General features: G+C 35.6%; 1 protein-coding gene across 26 annotated transcripts in view; it reads left to right on the forward strand.

The window, feature by feature from the left end:
- The window catches only part of KCNMA1 (potassium calcium-activated channel subfamily M alpha 1), a 505,618-nt gene that overhangs the window by 376,556 nt on the left and 111,554 nt on the right, over nt 1-17,508 (forward strand). For all 26 annotated transcript variants that reach the window (XM_056351515.1, XM_056351517.1, XM_056351514.1 and 23 more), the window contains 2 exons: nt 2,700-2,768; nt 15,841-15,927. In XM_056351515.1, the coding sequence (XP_056207490.1) occupies nt 2,700-2,768; nt 15,841-15,927 (156 nt within the window). The remainder of the gene's footprint in view (nt 1-2,699; nt 2,769-15,840; nt 15,928-17,508) is intronic.

A 17,508-nucleotide genomic window follows, 5' to 3' on the forward strand; every position in this document is an offset into this window, starting at 1 on the left:
GCATAGCAATGTGATTTATTCTGTATCAAAATACTTTTGCTAACTACAGTTGAACGAAGGTATAGAATTAGTTGAAAATACTTTTTCTCTCCTGAGGACAGTACCTATTCCTTTGTCAAAAGTAGTTCAACAAAAAATGTTAGAACTGAGTTTGAGGGGAAAAAAAAAAAAGATTTATGATGTGCAAGATTTCAATCAAAAAACTTTCTTGAAAAGCAAAAACTTCCCATTTAATTTCTAATTTAAATCCTTTTTATAATGTTTTGTACAAAAAGAAATAATTAAGAACTAATCAGGGTTTTATCTTTGTGTTTTGCTGCTCAGAAAGGCGTATGATAATTTCTTTATATTCTACATATTCTAGTACTTTCACATGCAAATAATACAGCAGTTATCTATGTTTAATTTATGCCAATGATAGTCTTACCAGTAAAAAAAGAAAGATTTAATGTCAAAAAGAATTTATTTCCCTCTGTGTAGATAGAAATAGTCAGATTGTTGAGAGCCTTTGTTCTTGACCATCTGTTTTCATCAGTAGTTAAGAGATGATGCTGGCAGTTGAAAATAAAATAGAAATTAATGCCTCATGTACTGTCATTGACAATTCTTGTGGACTTCTACATAATAATTTGAGATAAATAGTGTTCTAACTTCTTATTACAAGGTTCTTTATGTATCCGGGGGGGTGGGGGGTGGGGGGAGCAGGTATAAGATCTTTCTCATTATAATCTTATCAAGATACATTTGCAAAATACAGTTAAATAGTGAGACTTGCTAATCCGAATGTTTAATGGGATGACCAAGTGCATGTAAACCTATTTATTTGACCACTTAAATATTTTTAGTAAATCTATAGATAGGAATGACAAAATAATGCCTAATATTAGGATAGCATTATGCTTACCTCTTTATGTTGACTTTCTCGGGTTTTGGTGGTGGGGCTGTTTTGGTTTGGGGTTTTTTTTAATGAATATATATGTATGGAGATAGATTATCAAATACTGCACAAAGCAGAAAGCAAGGAAGAGAATTTAAGTTTGTTTCCTAAAGGAATGTAGGCGGTCAGCATGAAAGAATAGGTTTAGAACTTTTGACATTCATGGCTCATAAAGTTGTATTTCATATAATTGTTTTTAAAACAGAAGTGTAATAGTCTTAATAGAATGTATAGGGTACCCTAGTTTTAAAATGTTTGAGAAGTGATATTTTTTTTTTTTCTAATTTAACTTGTTTTGATGCTGATAGTCAGGCTTCATTTACCTGTTAACATTGTGGGAGGTGATGGGCTAACTGAGAATTCAGTAGCTATTGGGATTTTGTCTGCCCATTTCTGACATTGGCTGGAGTTCTGGAGGTAGGAGCAGACTTAATTGGTTCTGAAAAAGAAAAGTCCAATGAATCTTGCCCCTACTTGTCATTTTGTATTGCTTCCCAGTACTGAGACATCACCTGCCTCCCCAGACAAGGACATTAAAGGGGCACTTTTGCAATCCTTTAAAAGGAAAATTTTTGAAGAAGTACACTTGAGTTTTACATCGCCAAACTTAAGCAGTGCAAAGTAAATTGTATCATATATATACCCTTCTGTGATCTGCAGCACATCGCCTCAGCATTGTCAGAACCCCTACATCCATGCTTATCTCTACTTATTCTCCAATCCTGAAGAAATAGCAGTAATTTACTGTTCACAGTGCTATCTGAAACTTATTATAGAAATGGAATATCAGTTCAGCAGCCAATTCCTTATTTTCTGCTAAGTATGTGACAGGTGCAATGTATGCAGAATATCACCTTATTTGCTTAAAGAAAATAAATAGTATTGAAATATATGCAAAAAAATGAACAACACTAAAGTAAGGAAGGTTGTAGAGAAGCAGTGAGCACTAGAAAATTTAGTGTATGATGTAGAAGATGGCAGCCATCTAATTGAAAGGTGAGGCCTAGAATAATTTGTGACAGATTTGTAGAGTAGGAAGCAAGTAACATTGCCTTTGCATGAAAAAACTAGAAAATGGTTTCTAGTTATTTTTTTAAAAAAGGTAGTTTCTTCATTTATTTTCATAGAGCCTATTAGCTTGAAGCAAATGGTGCCATGCTAACTCAGTTTTGCAGTCTATGAATATCACCCTTGAGATGTTTTAATAAACAGCCACTTGCACAAAATTTTACAACTGAAAAAAATGTGTATTGCAGGATCAGATTTTGCTTCCTATATATTTGTCAGAAATTACTTCCAGTTGCGCTGTTCCTCTGTGACAGTAGTTGGCAAATACTGACTTATTAATAGTGTACTTTCAGTTTAGTTTCAGTATTTACATATTTTCTAAGGAATGCACACTGCAGTCAACATATGGTTGAATTCCAGCAAAGATGTGAAAAATTTTCTCAAGACATCCACAACTATAGCCAAATGCAGTTTTATGTTGTATATCATGACCTTTGTTATTGTTGCTCAGGTAGAGTTAATAATATGATGTGTTTTGGTTTTGTGTTCCTCTTCTCAGCTTGTGAGCTTATATTTTTAGGAAAATGTGTTCATTATCTTCAAAATAGAAGCACTTTAATATATGTTTTGTGTATACCTAACTTAAACACAATGGGAAGAGATCTTAGTGTAAGGTCTCAAACTTCAGCCATCTCCACATACGTGACGTTGGTTGCGGATAAGGACTGACTCTTGGCCTCTTCTTTTCCTACAGACTGGTGTTTGCGAAACTAAAGCTCTTAATGATAGCCATAGAATACAAGTCGGAAAAACGAGAAAGCAGGTATGTCCGATGCCTATGAATTTTGAAGTTCTGGAATGCACTGTCAAGAATTTTGCCTGCTTTTTTTTTTTTTTTTTTTTTTTTTCTCCAGAATGAACATAGCTATTCTTACACTTTTGAAATATTTCAGAGTATAATTAGCATGCCATTGTATTACACCATTTCACATAACGCTGAAAGACTTTTCTTTCTGCCCTATTCTTCTCTGTAATTAATTCAAGTCAGAACATTTAGTAGAAGCGGGGGGGGGGGCGGGGGACGGGACACGACACATAGGGATACATATGTCCCATTTCCAGAAGCGCAATTCCTTTTTATTTAAACAGAAACGTAGGATGTTTTTGTTTATAGTCAAGCAATTTTAACTGGTGGTCCAACTTATTTTACTGACAATGGAGAAGTGGAAAACAGATGCGATATCAAAACTCGTTGTGGCTATGTGTATTCTCAAAACAATAATTTCATTTAAATAAGTTTGGAAGAACCAGTTTAGATAGGATACAGGATAAACAGAAATATAGGCTAAACATAGTATTTTTATGGTATCTGTTCTGACAAAACTTGCGCATGTGAATAGCATCATGAAACTGGAAAAGATTAATTTAGCTTTCAAATTACGAGATGGCTGACTCCTTTCTTCAACCAAAAAGAAAAGAAGTCATTATTATTAGTTCAGATTCACAGACAGGAAAAGAAATATTTCTTGTGAGGTTTTTTGGTACAAAAATTCATAAAATTTGAGTCAATATTGGAGTCAATATTCTATCAACTTGTCCATCAGTGCTTTACACAACATTCATTTTTGTATCACAGAAATTATATAAATGTGCTCTGCCACATGTGGAGGGACATATAATAAAAATATGACAGTACTGACTATGAGCTGAAGTTTATATTCCTCTGTTGAAAATTACATTCTGTACTACTGTAGTAAATCTGGAATGCTGCATATTAATTTACCTTATAATTGACCACTAACGACCTAAAATGTTGACAGCAATTGTGTCTCCTTGGAAGAGACTCAATTCTGTCATTTGAGCTCGTGCCACAATTTCTGAGGTTTCAAAAGTTTATTTTAATGGTTATTATTAAATGCTGTCATTTTTCTATATTCAAAATATCTGTGAAACCTATGTGGGGCATTTAACATGGAAAATGCCACGTTACAACTGTTTAGAAGAGTATTTCCATGCCCTGTAGTATGTTTTGCTTGTTTTCTTTTTCTATGTTATAAAGTGATATGTGAAGTGGTGTATGTGCTATTGGATATTATTTTTTTCAACATGATGCTGATTAAGACATCCTTTTTTGTTTCTGTGGGGTTTTTTTGGAAATACCAGATTTCAGATTTTTTTTAGTGTTTTCAGCTCCCATGCGCTCTTAAAATACTTTTCCATTGAATGATCTCATTCCGCACTGGCTAGTGTAACGTGAATGATTTTTTTATATTATTTTTTTCTCTAAACAGTTTAATTTCTTCCTAGGGAAAATAAAAATATGATAGTAACAGCAGTGGAACTATTTACCAGATTTTGTATTTCCAATATTAGAAAATATTTGGTTTCTGTTGGTTCTCCTAAGAATTATTGCCCAACTTTAGACTGTAATTACTTCACTTGTCATTTACTTATGCAGGTGTTAATATTACAGTCTTTTTCAGTAATAACAGATAATTCATGGCTTCCATGTCATTCTTTGCACTAACTTCAGTGGGAGTTGGATTGAGTTCTTAATCACAAGGTGATGCAGAGGATCCCACAAAAAGTAACACAATGTGATACAATCATATATTTCTTCTTACTTAAAGCCACGCAGGTAACAGTTCACAATTAATTAATTTCGTAGTAAAAAAGAGCCTAAAAATTGCAGAAATCAATACGAACAAAGGGATGTTCACAGCAGCATTTTGTGAATATACATGTAAAAGGAGAGCATGTAAGCTAGGTATTCACATTTTCTTATAAGCCTGATTCACCCTAATATCTGCTGACTTTATTAACCAGTGATACTTTTATAGTCACTGTTCAGTGAATCACAGAGCTACTTGCAGAGTATCTTTTTCTGTTCTACTTGTTCCTGTGCTCTTCAACCCAAATATGCTACATGCATATTTGTGGTTTTCTGAGCTGGAGCCTTTTAATCTAACCAGAAAAGTAATGGAACAAAACTTGTGTCTCACTTCTTAGGTATACTTACATTTCCTTGCATCTTACTAAATGAAAAGATGAGGAATGAAGCTAGAAAATAGAATAACATGGTTTACAAGTGCAAGCTGTCTTTGAATAAGATAGATTTGTCATTTGCCAGTTGTTGATGTTGACTTTGGAAATATTTTAAGTGAATTCATATATTTTTTTTCTTCATTGGTAATTCTTAATAAAGGTGAAGAGGGAACTGATTATGGTACCCTATGAGCTTTCACTCTTTATGAGAGTAACCAACAGTAGATATGTGCTGATTGATTTTATGATTATAGTTTAGATACATATTTTGTAAAACTTGGCAGGTTTTACATAGTTCACAATTTAGAGCAACAATGATAAATGGAAATAAAAAATTAGAATATTATCCAGGTGGCATCCTTTTATTAAGAGCTAGTATTTCCTGCCATAGCTGAGGTGGGTCTGAGACCAGTATTTTCAGGAGCAGAAGAAATTTTCAAAGCATTCTTTCTGCCTAAGGGATGAGATGATCTTACACCCGCCAGTTTAACTTTTGTTGCTAGTCATAATACATAAGTAAATTCTATAGCTGATATTTTACTTACACAGGGAGGGAGATTCTTTTTAAGCTTAGTTCCGTATGCCTGCTCCCTTTGCACTCAGAGCTGAAGCAGTGCAAAGTAAATTACAAAGTTTGCACAGCTCTCTGAAGGGGTAATGTGAGGGCATTCTAGAGTTCCTAATCCCTTCTTTAAATCTTCACCTCAGTGTTCAGGATAAATCCCAGTACCATTTTAAGTCAAAGACAGAATTCTCATTGACTTTGTTAATGACTTCATTGCATGCAGAATGGCATAAATGCTCATTTACCTATGCGCTTTCCCCCCCCCGGCCCCCGGCAGTCTCCTAGATGGTGGTTTTCTAAAGCTTTCTGATTTACAGCCACATTCTGTTAACTCTGCTGTAGGGAATTTGAGATCAATAGTAATTATAAATCATCGCAACTCCTTCCAAGCTGATATTAACGTACAAGTTAGCAGCAGCTGAGCTTCCTGCTTGCAGCTGGGATTTTTTCCCTCCTTTTCCCCTGACTATTGATAAAGTTATACAAAACACTAAGCACACCTTGACAAGTTTTAACAGTATCACAGTGTTAATTATAAACAATTTATGATTTTGCAAGATTGCTTAAAAGTGAAAATGAAAAGTGTTGAAGCCTAAATTTAATATAGTCATAGGTATGATAAATACAAACTCGTTTTCAGGTGATGGGTAAAGTAGTGATAGTATTTTTATCTTTTTAGGCAACTGGTTTTCATCGAGGTATCTTAAAGATTAATCAAAATAGCCATGATTAGATTATTATTTTGTTTTACCTTACATATATATTTAATAATGTTTAAATTACTGCTTAGTTATCAAAGTAACCTCTGAGTTTACAAAACATGATTGCATTTAGTGGGTTTCTGACCAGCTGCTAAGGCCTGCCCTTTAGTAGTTCCAGGTCACAATATTAGTTAGCCATTCCTTCATCTCTAATTAGGATTGGGGAATATTCTAATTAGTAAGTAAGATCAGGAAGCACTTCTTAAATAAGTTTTTGTGTCCCTGATGCAAGCCAAATACCTTAGCTTAAAAATGGTCTATCTTAGTTGATTTGTAGAGAGGTTTTGTTTCTTCTGTAATAAAAATGCTGAAGGAACACGGAGAACATCAGCCTGAAAATGTTCCAGGAAAGGTGGCTGAATAGATAGCAAAAAGTATCAGTTCAAAATGCAGACACTCAAACTCCTTATTGGAAATCCCTTTTAGACATATTTTTGCCTTCCCTGTATTTTTTTTTCCTTTTTTTCAATGAGTAAGCAAGAAGGAAAGCCTAACCAGGATTCCTCCCTCCTGCACTCTGTCTTTACTCCTCTTGTTAAATTTTCTCTCTGTCTATCCATATATTTGTTCTCATTCTCAGCAGAAAAACCTTTGAGCCTTGAATAATTTTAAGTAAAGGGTTTTTTTGCTTTTGGTGTCAGTTGATTTCTTATCAAAGTGTTTGATTTGCAATTTTTTTCTTGTCGTTTGCAGAAGCCGAAAGCGGTATGCCCTCTTCGTTACCTTTCCTTCCAACCTCAATCCTACCTCCACTCCTTCTAACTTCAGGACTAATTCCTTGCCAAGAACACAGGAAGATAACATCTTTGTCTATCTTTCTCTGTATATACACACACATATATACATATATATATTCATCTGTCTATGTGTGTGTGTATATATATATATCTGTGTGTATATTTCTATATGAGCCCCCAATCTCAAGGAGGAGAGAGAATAGCATTTTGTCTCTCCATTGGTTCTTGTGACTCATGCACTAACTTCTTTGCAGGAAGTACAAAATAAATCAGTATAAAGTTTTTAGGCTTCCCACCCCACCCCACACCTCCCTACCTTGTGGAGTCATCAGTGTTTCAGATTGTTGCATTTGAAAAGCAGACTTGACTGTTAACATCTCCCCTCTTCTTTTTTCATTTGTACTGTATTGTGGCGATGTATATGTCGTCTTTACCTGACGTTGTTCTGCCATACTGTCTCCATGTCCACACCTTCATTGATGTCCTTCTTTCCCCAGATTCTTCCTTCAAAACACGTCTTTTAATACAGTAATTCATGTTCTCTTGTAGTCTCTCACCTGCCATTAACAACAACAAAATACCTGATTCTTTGCATTGCCAGTCCTGTTTCGAGCCCAGTTATTCGTAATACTCATTAAAAGCTGTTGTACCGTTACAGTGAAAGTGCCATGGATAGTTTGTACTCTGTCTCGTTCATTATAATGGCATTTATTAAGCTCATTTATGAAGATGTTACCAAATGTATTTGTTTCTCAGTTTTGTTTTTTCTTTGGTATGGCGTGTTTTGCATTTTCCTTTGGTACACCATGCTGTGAGCCCCTCTCTAGTCTACATTCTCTCTAGCTGCTGTTGGTTTGGATGAAGTAAATAAGGCATGCCCTGCCACATCCTCTCTCATCTGCATCTCTCTCCCCCCTCCCAGCATTGTTTTCTATTTGCTTATACCAGCCTGTCCGATTGTCAGTGGTGCTTTATGGAGACCCATTCTCATTGTCCAGACATTTCAATATCCTTCTTCACCCTACTCTCCAAACTTTTCTTTTCCATGTTTGTTCTGTTGCGTGTGTTGTCTGCGTTATGTTTATTTAAGTTTTAGTCTTACTCTCCCGTGGTTTCTGAGTAGATGTGTGAAAAGAGAGGTGGCTTCCTGTCAGTTTGGCATTATTGATATGATCCAACTGCAGAGAAGTTACTGCAACACTTAGCATCTTCAAGGATCTGCAGTTGTTGCACCTCTACCTCGCTTCTTGCTTTTAAGTATATATTATCTTGTGGTGAAGGCATGTTAACGCTGGCATGATGAGCAATATGAAGAAGTGTTGTACCAAGTGAAGTTGCTTGCTCCCAGAATGAAGTGCATTGTGCTGCTTCCTTGTACTGATAATCAGTCACTTCTGGAACCAGAAGGAATAATTGAATTGTTTCAAAGCATATTGAACTCACCAGCACCACTGAACTAGTTTGGACTATGCCCCAGTAAAATACCTCATGCATATCCTGTAGACCATGACTTAGTAGTTGCTATTGTCGAGAACTTAACTCCTGGGAGCAACCTTTTAAGTGCTTGTAGTAATTAAGCTTTAATATTCTGTAGCATGTAATGTGCACTGTGTCCTTTGCCTTGTATCTTTTTTAGTGTCTTACTAGATTTTTCTGTTTAGAGCAATATGAGTCTGAACTAATGTCAATGGTAGAGCCCAGAAGAAAGAAGCAATACTTTCTCAGTTACAACCAGTGTGAAGCTGGTATGCACGCAACTCCCACAGTGGGATTTGTGCACCTACCCTCACACTCCACTTCAAAACATACCCTGGAACAAAAATGATTGTCTCAAACAAATTTTGTAATTCTAATTCTGTAGTTGTGTGACTGACATGGTATGTTTTAAAAGGCCGTTATGCTAATAATAGTGATGCATTTCATCTGGGCATGGCATGAAGCAGTCAAGAATAATAGCTGGTTTTATTTTAAAATGTGGTAGCTATAGTCAGTAATACCACATAATCTTGTTTTAGACAATGTATTATTAATAGTACTTTAAAAGAATATATCTTCCTGATTACTAGATGATATTGCTACTGTTTCAGTCACACGGGGAATGGTACAGTACATCTACCACAAGGTTTAAAGCGGAGTTGTTACAGCTTTTGTCATTTGTTTAGTCCAAATTTTGCCATTTGTGTTTCGTTTAATTCAACAATTGATCTTTTCTTGTTTTAGACAAGTATGATAGCAGTTACAAGGGTAGTCATAGATCTTGGGGTTGGGGGGGGTGGGGTGGGGGGTGGGGCGGGACAAGAAAAAGGAGTGTTCTTGAATCAGAAAAGTTTCCTTGATGCAGGGGCGAACTGTTCAGTTGGTCACTGATAACGGGATTCATCTCACCTAACTTTATAAATCTAAATGTTAGAGGCCTAATCTCCTGTTAGTTACCCAGACTTAGTCCGTGACTGCAAGGGGAGACAGTTCTTGAAAGCAGCTTCCATTCTAAGACAGATGAGATGAATCCCACCTTTAGTGCTGTCTAAAATGTAACCTTGCAAATAATAGCAAACAAGAACAGTACGTAACTGAGGCTGCTGGGAAGGAAAGTTCTGAAAGAACTCTTCCAGTGTACATCTCCACTGATTGAGCTTATCTATGTCCTCAAGTTTTTAGTCTTCATATAGTACTGATAAAACGTTGTTATATTTGCCTTTTATTTTGTGCTGTACTTGCTGGACATCTCCACACACATTTGTCAGCTCAGTCTTAAGACTTTTACTGCATCTCTTCTATCTTCATAAGTATCCCTCATTTTTCTCAAAGACTGGCAGTGATATAAATTTGAGAGTCACCTACTTTGTAAATGCGATGTCTAGATTAAGAGGTCAAAGTCATTTACAACTTCAGCAGTAATGGAAGCCTACTCGGTTTCAACCTGTCCAAAGCAAATTGTGGAGCCATGCCACTCAGCAAGTGGCCTGCCAATAAATGCATATGGTATAATCACAGTTCAAGCTCTAAAGCTGATTAGTTATTTTTTCCATGTCGTTCACATAAAGACAGCTGTATATTCCAGAAGGCTATAGGAAGTGCTTTTCATCTCCTACTGAAATTTTTGTATACCGAAAATCTATTAGAAAAAATGTTTTACATATTTTACTAACAAGAAAAGATATCAGCCTTCAAACCTTCTAATGCTGTTTCAACCCAAGAAGCAGTATGATTCCAACATGTATGATATCTGAAATCAGAGGACAAATAAAAATCACCATCAACAGCAGAAATGAGTAATAAAATAAATGGAGGGAATTAGTCCTGCCCCAAAGTGTCAGTTCACAAACTGTCCTATAGTTCAAACCTCCGACTGGCAGGTTCTCCATCAAATATCTTTAAGTTCAGCAAAACATGGACGACCTACAGTTAGTAATCAAAACCATAGCTCATTTGAATGCTTTAAGGGAAGACATAATATGATATTCTTTATCTAGGTCACAATATTGTTTTATTGTGCAGCCAATCACCCGTGCACTAGCAAAATATATTGGGCAATGCTCATGTTCCAGGGAAGGTACAGGTAAATCAGAATGGATGAACAGATATTTCATGTCTCTGTGTTTTACTGAAGGTAGCATGTATACTTAACACATCAGAAAGATAGAATCCAACAAGTGAGTAAATCAAAATTAACACAGTCAGAGTTACTAGCATATATCTATTCTACACTGACGTATGAAAAAGTTGTCATATCCTAATGTCCTATATCTTAACGTTTCATTGAACAATCTATGCAAAGAGGTCCATAAGTGTTAGTCTAGAATTTTCCTGGCCACATTTGAATTTATTTATTTATTTATTTTTAAAACTGTGCATCTCAAATGTGCGTTTATTCACTTGCTTGTGTTTAAATCAGCCTGGGAACTCAGTTTCCACTGGTAGGGTGCCATTGTTGGTGATTCTTCCCTGAGCTTTAGGTGTTCAGTGCTGGGTTGGACAGGGCTTTGAGCAGTCTGTTGCAGTGAAAAATATCCTTGACCATGGCAGGGGGCTTGAAACTAGGGGATTTTTAAGGTGCCTTCCAAATTAAACCATTCTATGATTCGTTTTGTGGTTCCTGAGAGTTAAACTGAATTCAAAGGCGATTTCCACATTTTCAATGTGCAATGTTTTCATTGCTCTTAGATGTGTGATCTTGCACCTAGTTACCAAGTGAATCCTGTTTAGCAAACTGACTGACTTTTGGTACATGTAAAGATAAGTGTAAAGCAGAGGTTTCCAAATTTTGCATATTCTGCTCTTACAAATTGTGGTGTTATCATAGAATAATGGATCTGGCTTCTCCTAAGTTCATGCTGGTGAAGTACATAAAATTTCCATTAAACATATTAAACCATAGTTAATTTACACATATTCAGTTTACATGACTGTATTTGCCATGTGCTCTAAATGTTCACGTATGAAGGAGCAAGCAAGTCAGAAGATAATGTTGGTTTTGGTTTTTTTGTTTTGGTTTTTTTTTTTGCAGTGACATGTGACCCCTGTCATGCAAAGCTTTGTTCTGAGGAATACATTTCCAGAACTGGAATTGTTAAGGAAATTATGACTTAAAGTTTTTTGACCCTGCTGTTTCTTGATTAGCTTCTGAGATAACCTAAAATAGGAATGTTATAAAATTAAATAAAACCTGATCAAGATCTTAAAGCTTTTAAAGTATTTAGCAGTTCCTTGCTTGATTTCAGGAGCTGATTTAAGAGATAAAAAATTCAAATTATGTTGTACGATAAGAACATATATTTGGAAAAATCAGGGGTGTCATTTTCAACAGCATTTTTCCAATGCGTGGCACTGAATGCATATGGATTAGCTATATATATTGCTATTAAACATAATGAGTTTCTGTCCTTTTTTTTTTGTTTTCCTACATCTTCCTATATCTGCAAAACTCCCCAGCCTTGGAGATACAAAAGATGAGACATTAGCTCAAGCTTTCTCTCTTAAAACTCCAATTTGCTTTGCCATGTACTTATCTTTTCAGCTGTGGGGAGATATATATATATATATATATGCATATTTTCATGAGGTACTTAAACAGATACATGCATCTCTAAATAACTGATGTATGCGTTCTTCTTGGTATGCTCATAAGCCTGTTTTATTTTTTCCCCGTCCTCTTTGTTCCCTATATTCTATTCTTTTAATTCAAAACATTTCCCTTGCTGTACATATTACAATGAGTGCTTATCAAAGCATAACTTCAGGTAATAACACTACAGGTGTCAGAAGAAATAATTCAATTGCTGCTTTAATAAGCAGCATGTTTTAGAAATCCATACAGACTCAGTAGAAATTTCTCATGATTTTGCTCTGGCTAAATAGCAGTGTGTATATAAACCCAAAGCTTTATGAGCCTTTGCTGTAATTCTTTGCCAATAGCAGTGATGGGGCAAATTAATTTTTATTCCCAACAGAAGATTTTGCTGCTGGGGTCATACTGCATTAACTGCGATCACGTCTATATTTTGCAGCTATAAATACAATGTATTTGTGAAAAATAAGTATGTGTGAATGAAGTCTAAGGTCTGACAAAAATAAAGTCTATAAGCTGACCCATCTGAATTGATTTCATGTGTCTCGGAAAACCTTGAGATACAAAATAGAGCTCACAATTCGTTACATCCTAAGTGAGGCCAGTTACATCTGATTTAAGAGTATTGTTCACTGCCTCTGGAAAGAACTGCTTCATTTGCTTATTACTTTGTCAGATTTTAAGTTCTCTGGCAGGGATTGAACATTCACATACCTAGTGGTTACGACAGCTTGTGGAGCTTGGGTTGTGGAGCTTTTGTTAGGATTTTTTTTACTGTTCAGGTATGGTTTATTTATCTCCGAGAATGGAATGAGGAAAAAAAACCCAAAATGGTGGGTCTATGTCAAGAAACATGCTCATCTGTTTTCACTGAAAAGCTGTAATACTTCCATGATTAAGAACGAAGTAAGGGCAAAAAAAGGTATTTTTCTGACAGAGCAGTGCCTAAGAAAAATAGCCAACCCAAACATCTTACAAGTAGCTGCGTATTTTAGAAGGAGCAACATTGTAGAAATAAATGAGACTTGCATCTGTAGAAGATTTTTGAGTTTGGATTCTCAGCATAATGGCAGATTAAGGACTAGCAGGTGGGGAAGAGGGAAGTGAAGACCGGAACACAGATGCAGTTACGGACACGATAGAAAGTTTTAGCAGAAAGGCTCTGGAGTGTTAGTGGCAGGAAGATTCTCCCCTGGTTCTTGAGGAGCAACTTACCTGGGCTCACGCTGGCTCTGGGAGTGGATGGGTGCAGTGTCCGTCTCACCTCCCTTAGGGGTGGCCTCGTAAGGCATCTCGGTAATGGCTACTAAGTGTTCTGGTGGCTCACGTGACAAAAATTGGTGCAGAAATCTGAATTTTCCAGCCTTTTTGTGAATTGAGTGACTGGTTTCATATGAAGAAGTTCTTGGGGGGCTGGGTTTTTTTGTTGGGGTTTTTTTCCCTCCCCTGTGTTTTATCCTATTTTAAAGCTGGTGAAATTGCATTTTAAAACTGCATTAGGTAAATGTTTTGGTTGCAAGCACAACTATTAAGCCAAATGCACTAAAAAAAAAATAAAAAAATAAAACACCAGATGTGAAGTTTAGCTGTGCAACTTTAATTTATCCCATTTATCTGTGTACATAACGTAGGTGTTATTTACACCATCACATTTCATTTTTTGCAATACCGCTGAAGTGTGCTGTGGAGATGAACCTGCTTTGTGTGGTGGTGACTTCTATTTGCTGTAGCTCTCCTCTCCTTTCTGTTGCAAAGCTTGAAACTGTGAATGAAGGAAAAGGGAGCATATATCTGGGTAAATGCTTTCTTTGAGATTTAATTTCTGTTCCAGCCTCTGCCACTGAATATTTGTGTGAGAGGGAGCTAATAATTTAAACCAAATCTTTTACAGATGACCTCTGATTAAGTGCTTATTATTTTGGGAACCAGAGGCTGGATTTTTGGAAATGCTGAGCATTCTTACGGCAAAAGTCTCCAGAAGTTGTATATGGAGCTATGCAATGCTAAATACTTGCAAAAAATAGCCTGTAGGCATCCCGGATTAATAGCCACTATATCTCATAGTGACTTAATCTCTCATCTGTAAAATGGGATAGTACTATATCTTCATTCTTATAAAATAAATTATGTATTTGTGAATCTTTTGCATGCTATAGTGATGAGCACTTTAGAGAAACATGTAAGAAAAATACGATGCTGATTTTAAAGAAAGATAAACTACGTGAAGCCATGCCTGGAGTAATGGCAGTAAAACACCACTGAATGAAGTTCCAGATTGTGAGAATAAAGTAGTTTGTGGCTATTAAATTAGGAATTGTAACCTAATGTCTACATAATGGGGGCTGAATTATGGCTGCAGGACCAACCTTTTAATTCTTAACTCATGAGCGCTTTATTTCGGAGCCTGCATATTCTTTTCATAGGGTCTTGCGGGCATATGTAATCACAGAAAACAATGTGCTCATTATAAAACTTTCAGGTGTATTTTTGGTCACACTAATTTATTACTTATGTATAGATAATAAATAACATCTTGAATAAGAGATCTGTTGAGGCCCATTTTCCCTCCTAACAATAGCATGAAAGGGTTTTGGCCTTCAAATTTTAGTGATGTGTGTCTGTTCAGAAATGTGCTGTATTTATTTTTGTGTATGTGTACTTCCCTACAATCAATTCTTCCTAAATCCACAAGCATTTAAGCTGCTGGTCGTCTTTATTTACTGTAAATTGCATATGTGTGGCGTTACGACTTTCTGATTTAGAAAGGCTAAGCTTTAATAAAAGAGAAAAAGAGCTTTTATTCAGTTTTAGCAAGTCAAAAGCCTAGTTGTATTACACATTAATAAAACTTGCCTGGAGAATATATTTACATCTATATGTATATTCATATTTAGCCTGATACTTTGCAAAGTGCCTTACCTAAAATCAAGTGTTAAATTATTATGGGGAAAAAAAAATTAGGATATTTTGTAGAGAGACGTTGGAGAACCTCACTTCTTGATAGCAGTTTAAGATTTCCTCCATCAGGTTCAGCTGAGGTTACTCTGACAGTGTGGTTGGATTCTTTTTGTTCTTCCATGGCTGCATAGCGGTGTTTTCAGAACTTTCTATTCATTTTATGTTTTTTCAGTTGTCGTGACTGGTTGTCTTGTACCATTCCCCTTGAGTGTATGTGTGTATTTATTATTTTAAATAATAACATTATATGTCCAGATAGGGGTCCCATTAACATTCTACTTCACTAGAAATTGGCAAAAATTTACATCAAATGGGTTAGCTTCATAAATTATATTTTGTATTATTATGGAGTGGTGGTTGCTGGTTCTTCCCTTTTCACGACACTGTGAATTTTTCACCACTTTGCATGACAGAGCAAGAAAGCTGAAATGCTCAGCTTCACACATCACGTTTCTGAGAGGGTTTGTTATTTTGTATGGTCTATATTTAAAGCAAAAACATAAGAAAACACATGTAAACAGTTAAATGATGTGATTCTAGGTGGAGGCATGTGACTGTCTCAAACTTAAGTTTTTGTAAAAAGCATGTGAAACTGTTACTTGATTGGAAATTTCAAGAAAGAATGGCTTAAAATTTCCTTGCAGCCTTTCCTAACTAGTGGGTCCCCTATAACAGAACCAATTAAAGCTATTTGGGAGCGTTCAGTTAAAAGTCATTTCAACTTAAGTTTTTATTGTTTTTGTTCTTGTTTCACTGAGCAGTATATTAATCAATCCTGGAAACCATGTCAAGATTCAAGAAGGTACTTTAGGATTCTTCATTGCAAGTGATGCCAAAGAAGTAAAAAGGTAATTTATATATTTTTATCTTTAAATTTAAACACTAGTATTTGCTTTCTGGTTTTTTTTTTTTTCTTTACTTGTAAACACCTCATCTAATTTTAATTCTTATCTGTTAAAAGAGTCTCGGGGAGTTGGCACTCTAGTGAACCGACGATGTGTGCATGCCATTTTCTTAACTACAGTCCTGAATAACAAGGAAATAAAATAATTTTATAGCAGATGTGAAAAGCAATGAAGAGGCATTTTTTTTTTTTTTTACCTGAGTCCTACTAGAAAATGTAAAATATTTTGATCTGGTTTCTCTATAATTAATTTGCCTCAGTGGAATTACTTTGAGAGAGGACAGGGATTACATTTTTGTCTGAGTTTCAGGTTTAGAGTAGTTGTTATTTACATAGACCTTGGCAAATATTTGATGTGAGCAAGCTACTGTATTCATTCAGTAATTGCATTAGCAGAATAATATTTATGTTCTTGTCATTTTCTTTTGCTGGAACTACATACTCTATGGCCTCGTAACAATAAATCAAACCACAGCAGTGCAGTACATCCCAACCATTGTAGGCAACTTCCCAGGTTCATTGTGCTTGATTGTCTTAGGTTTGGGTTGAATGAAAAGGAGGTTTATGGCAGTGTTTATCACCAAACTTGTGTATTCTTGTTTGTTAGGATTATAATATGTTTGGAAGGAATGAAAGAACAATGTGAGAAAATAATTTTAAAAGAAATAATTATTCAGTATCTGTAAGATTTAAAAAAAAGGAGTATTTGCAGCTGAGTGCTTCTTCATAATTTGCAAGTCATGCTATCAAGGCAATTTGTTGTAAGTCATGCTAACAGGAATCTGATATTTACATGATGTTCTCCTTGAGTTAGGTATTTTAATGAAATCCTATACTTGGAATGATAAAATATTCAAATAAAAACCTTTGCTAAGTCCTAAACTTTTAATAATAAAGTTCCAGTGAAAATAATATTTAAGCAATGCATGTTTGCCACAAATATTTAAAGAAAGTCAAAACATGAAAACAGCGAAATCACTGAGAGCTTGAATGCTGTTCTTGTGGAAAGAGCTAAGATAAGTTTTGATTAGGTGAAATGCACAGAACAGCGCAGCGGAGCACCTGTACCCTCGTATTTCTGGCACCATCCCTGGAGTGCTTGTGTTCAGCACTGCCGCAGGTACGCTGCCCTTCAGCCCAGAGATCTCTTCCTCTCTGGTGCTTTTCTCCAGTTGAATATACAGCACTGCCTTCACGTTCCTTTCCTGAGAGGCTAGCTTTTTTTTTTTTTTTTTCATTGATAAGCATTTCACATTCTCCTGTGAAATTATTTCAGATTGTAAATAAGAATTACCCGGCATAGCATTTTTAACAGGGAGAAGCTGACTGTTATTAATGTATTTAAAGAAATTTTACACATCATTCATCTAGCGCGTTTTCTCTAATAGCGAACTGAAGCAAAATTCCCTGTTCTGCCTGGCTTTTTGCAGAAGGCTTTGTTTAGAAACTTGCTGCCTCCCTTTCCACTTTTCTTAGCTGTTCTGTGCAAAGCAAATGATTATCAGATGTGTTTCAGCTAACAAAG

The sequence above is a fragment of the Falco biarmicus genome, chromosome 9 (genome assembly GCF_023638135.1).
Source record: "Falco biarmicus isolate bFalBia1 chromosome 9, bFalBia1.pri, whole genome shotgun sequence".
Classification (NCBI taxonomy): Eukaryota; Metazoa; Chordata; class Aves; order Falconiformes; family Falconidae; genus Falco; species Falco biarmicus.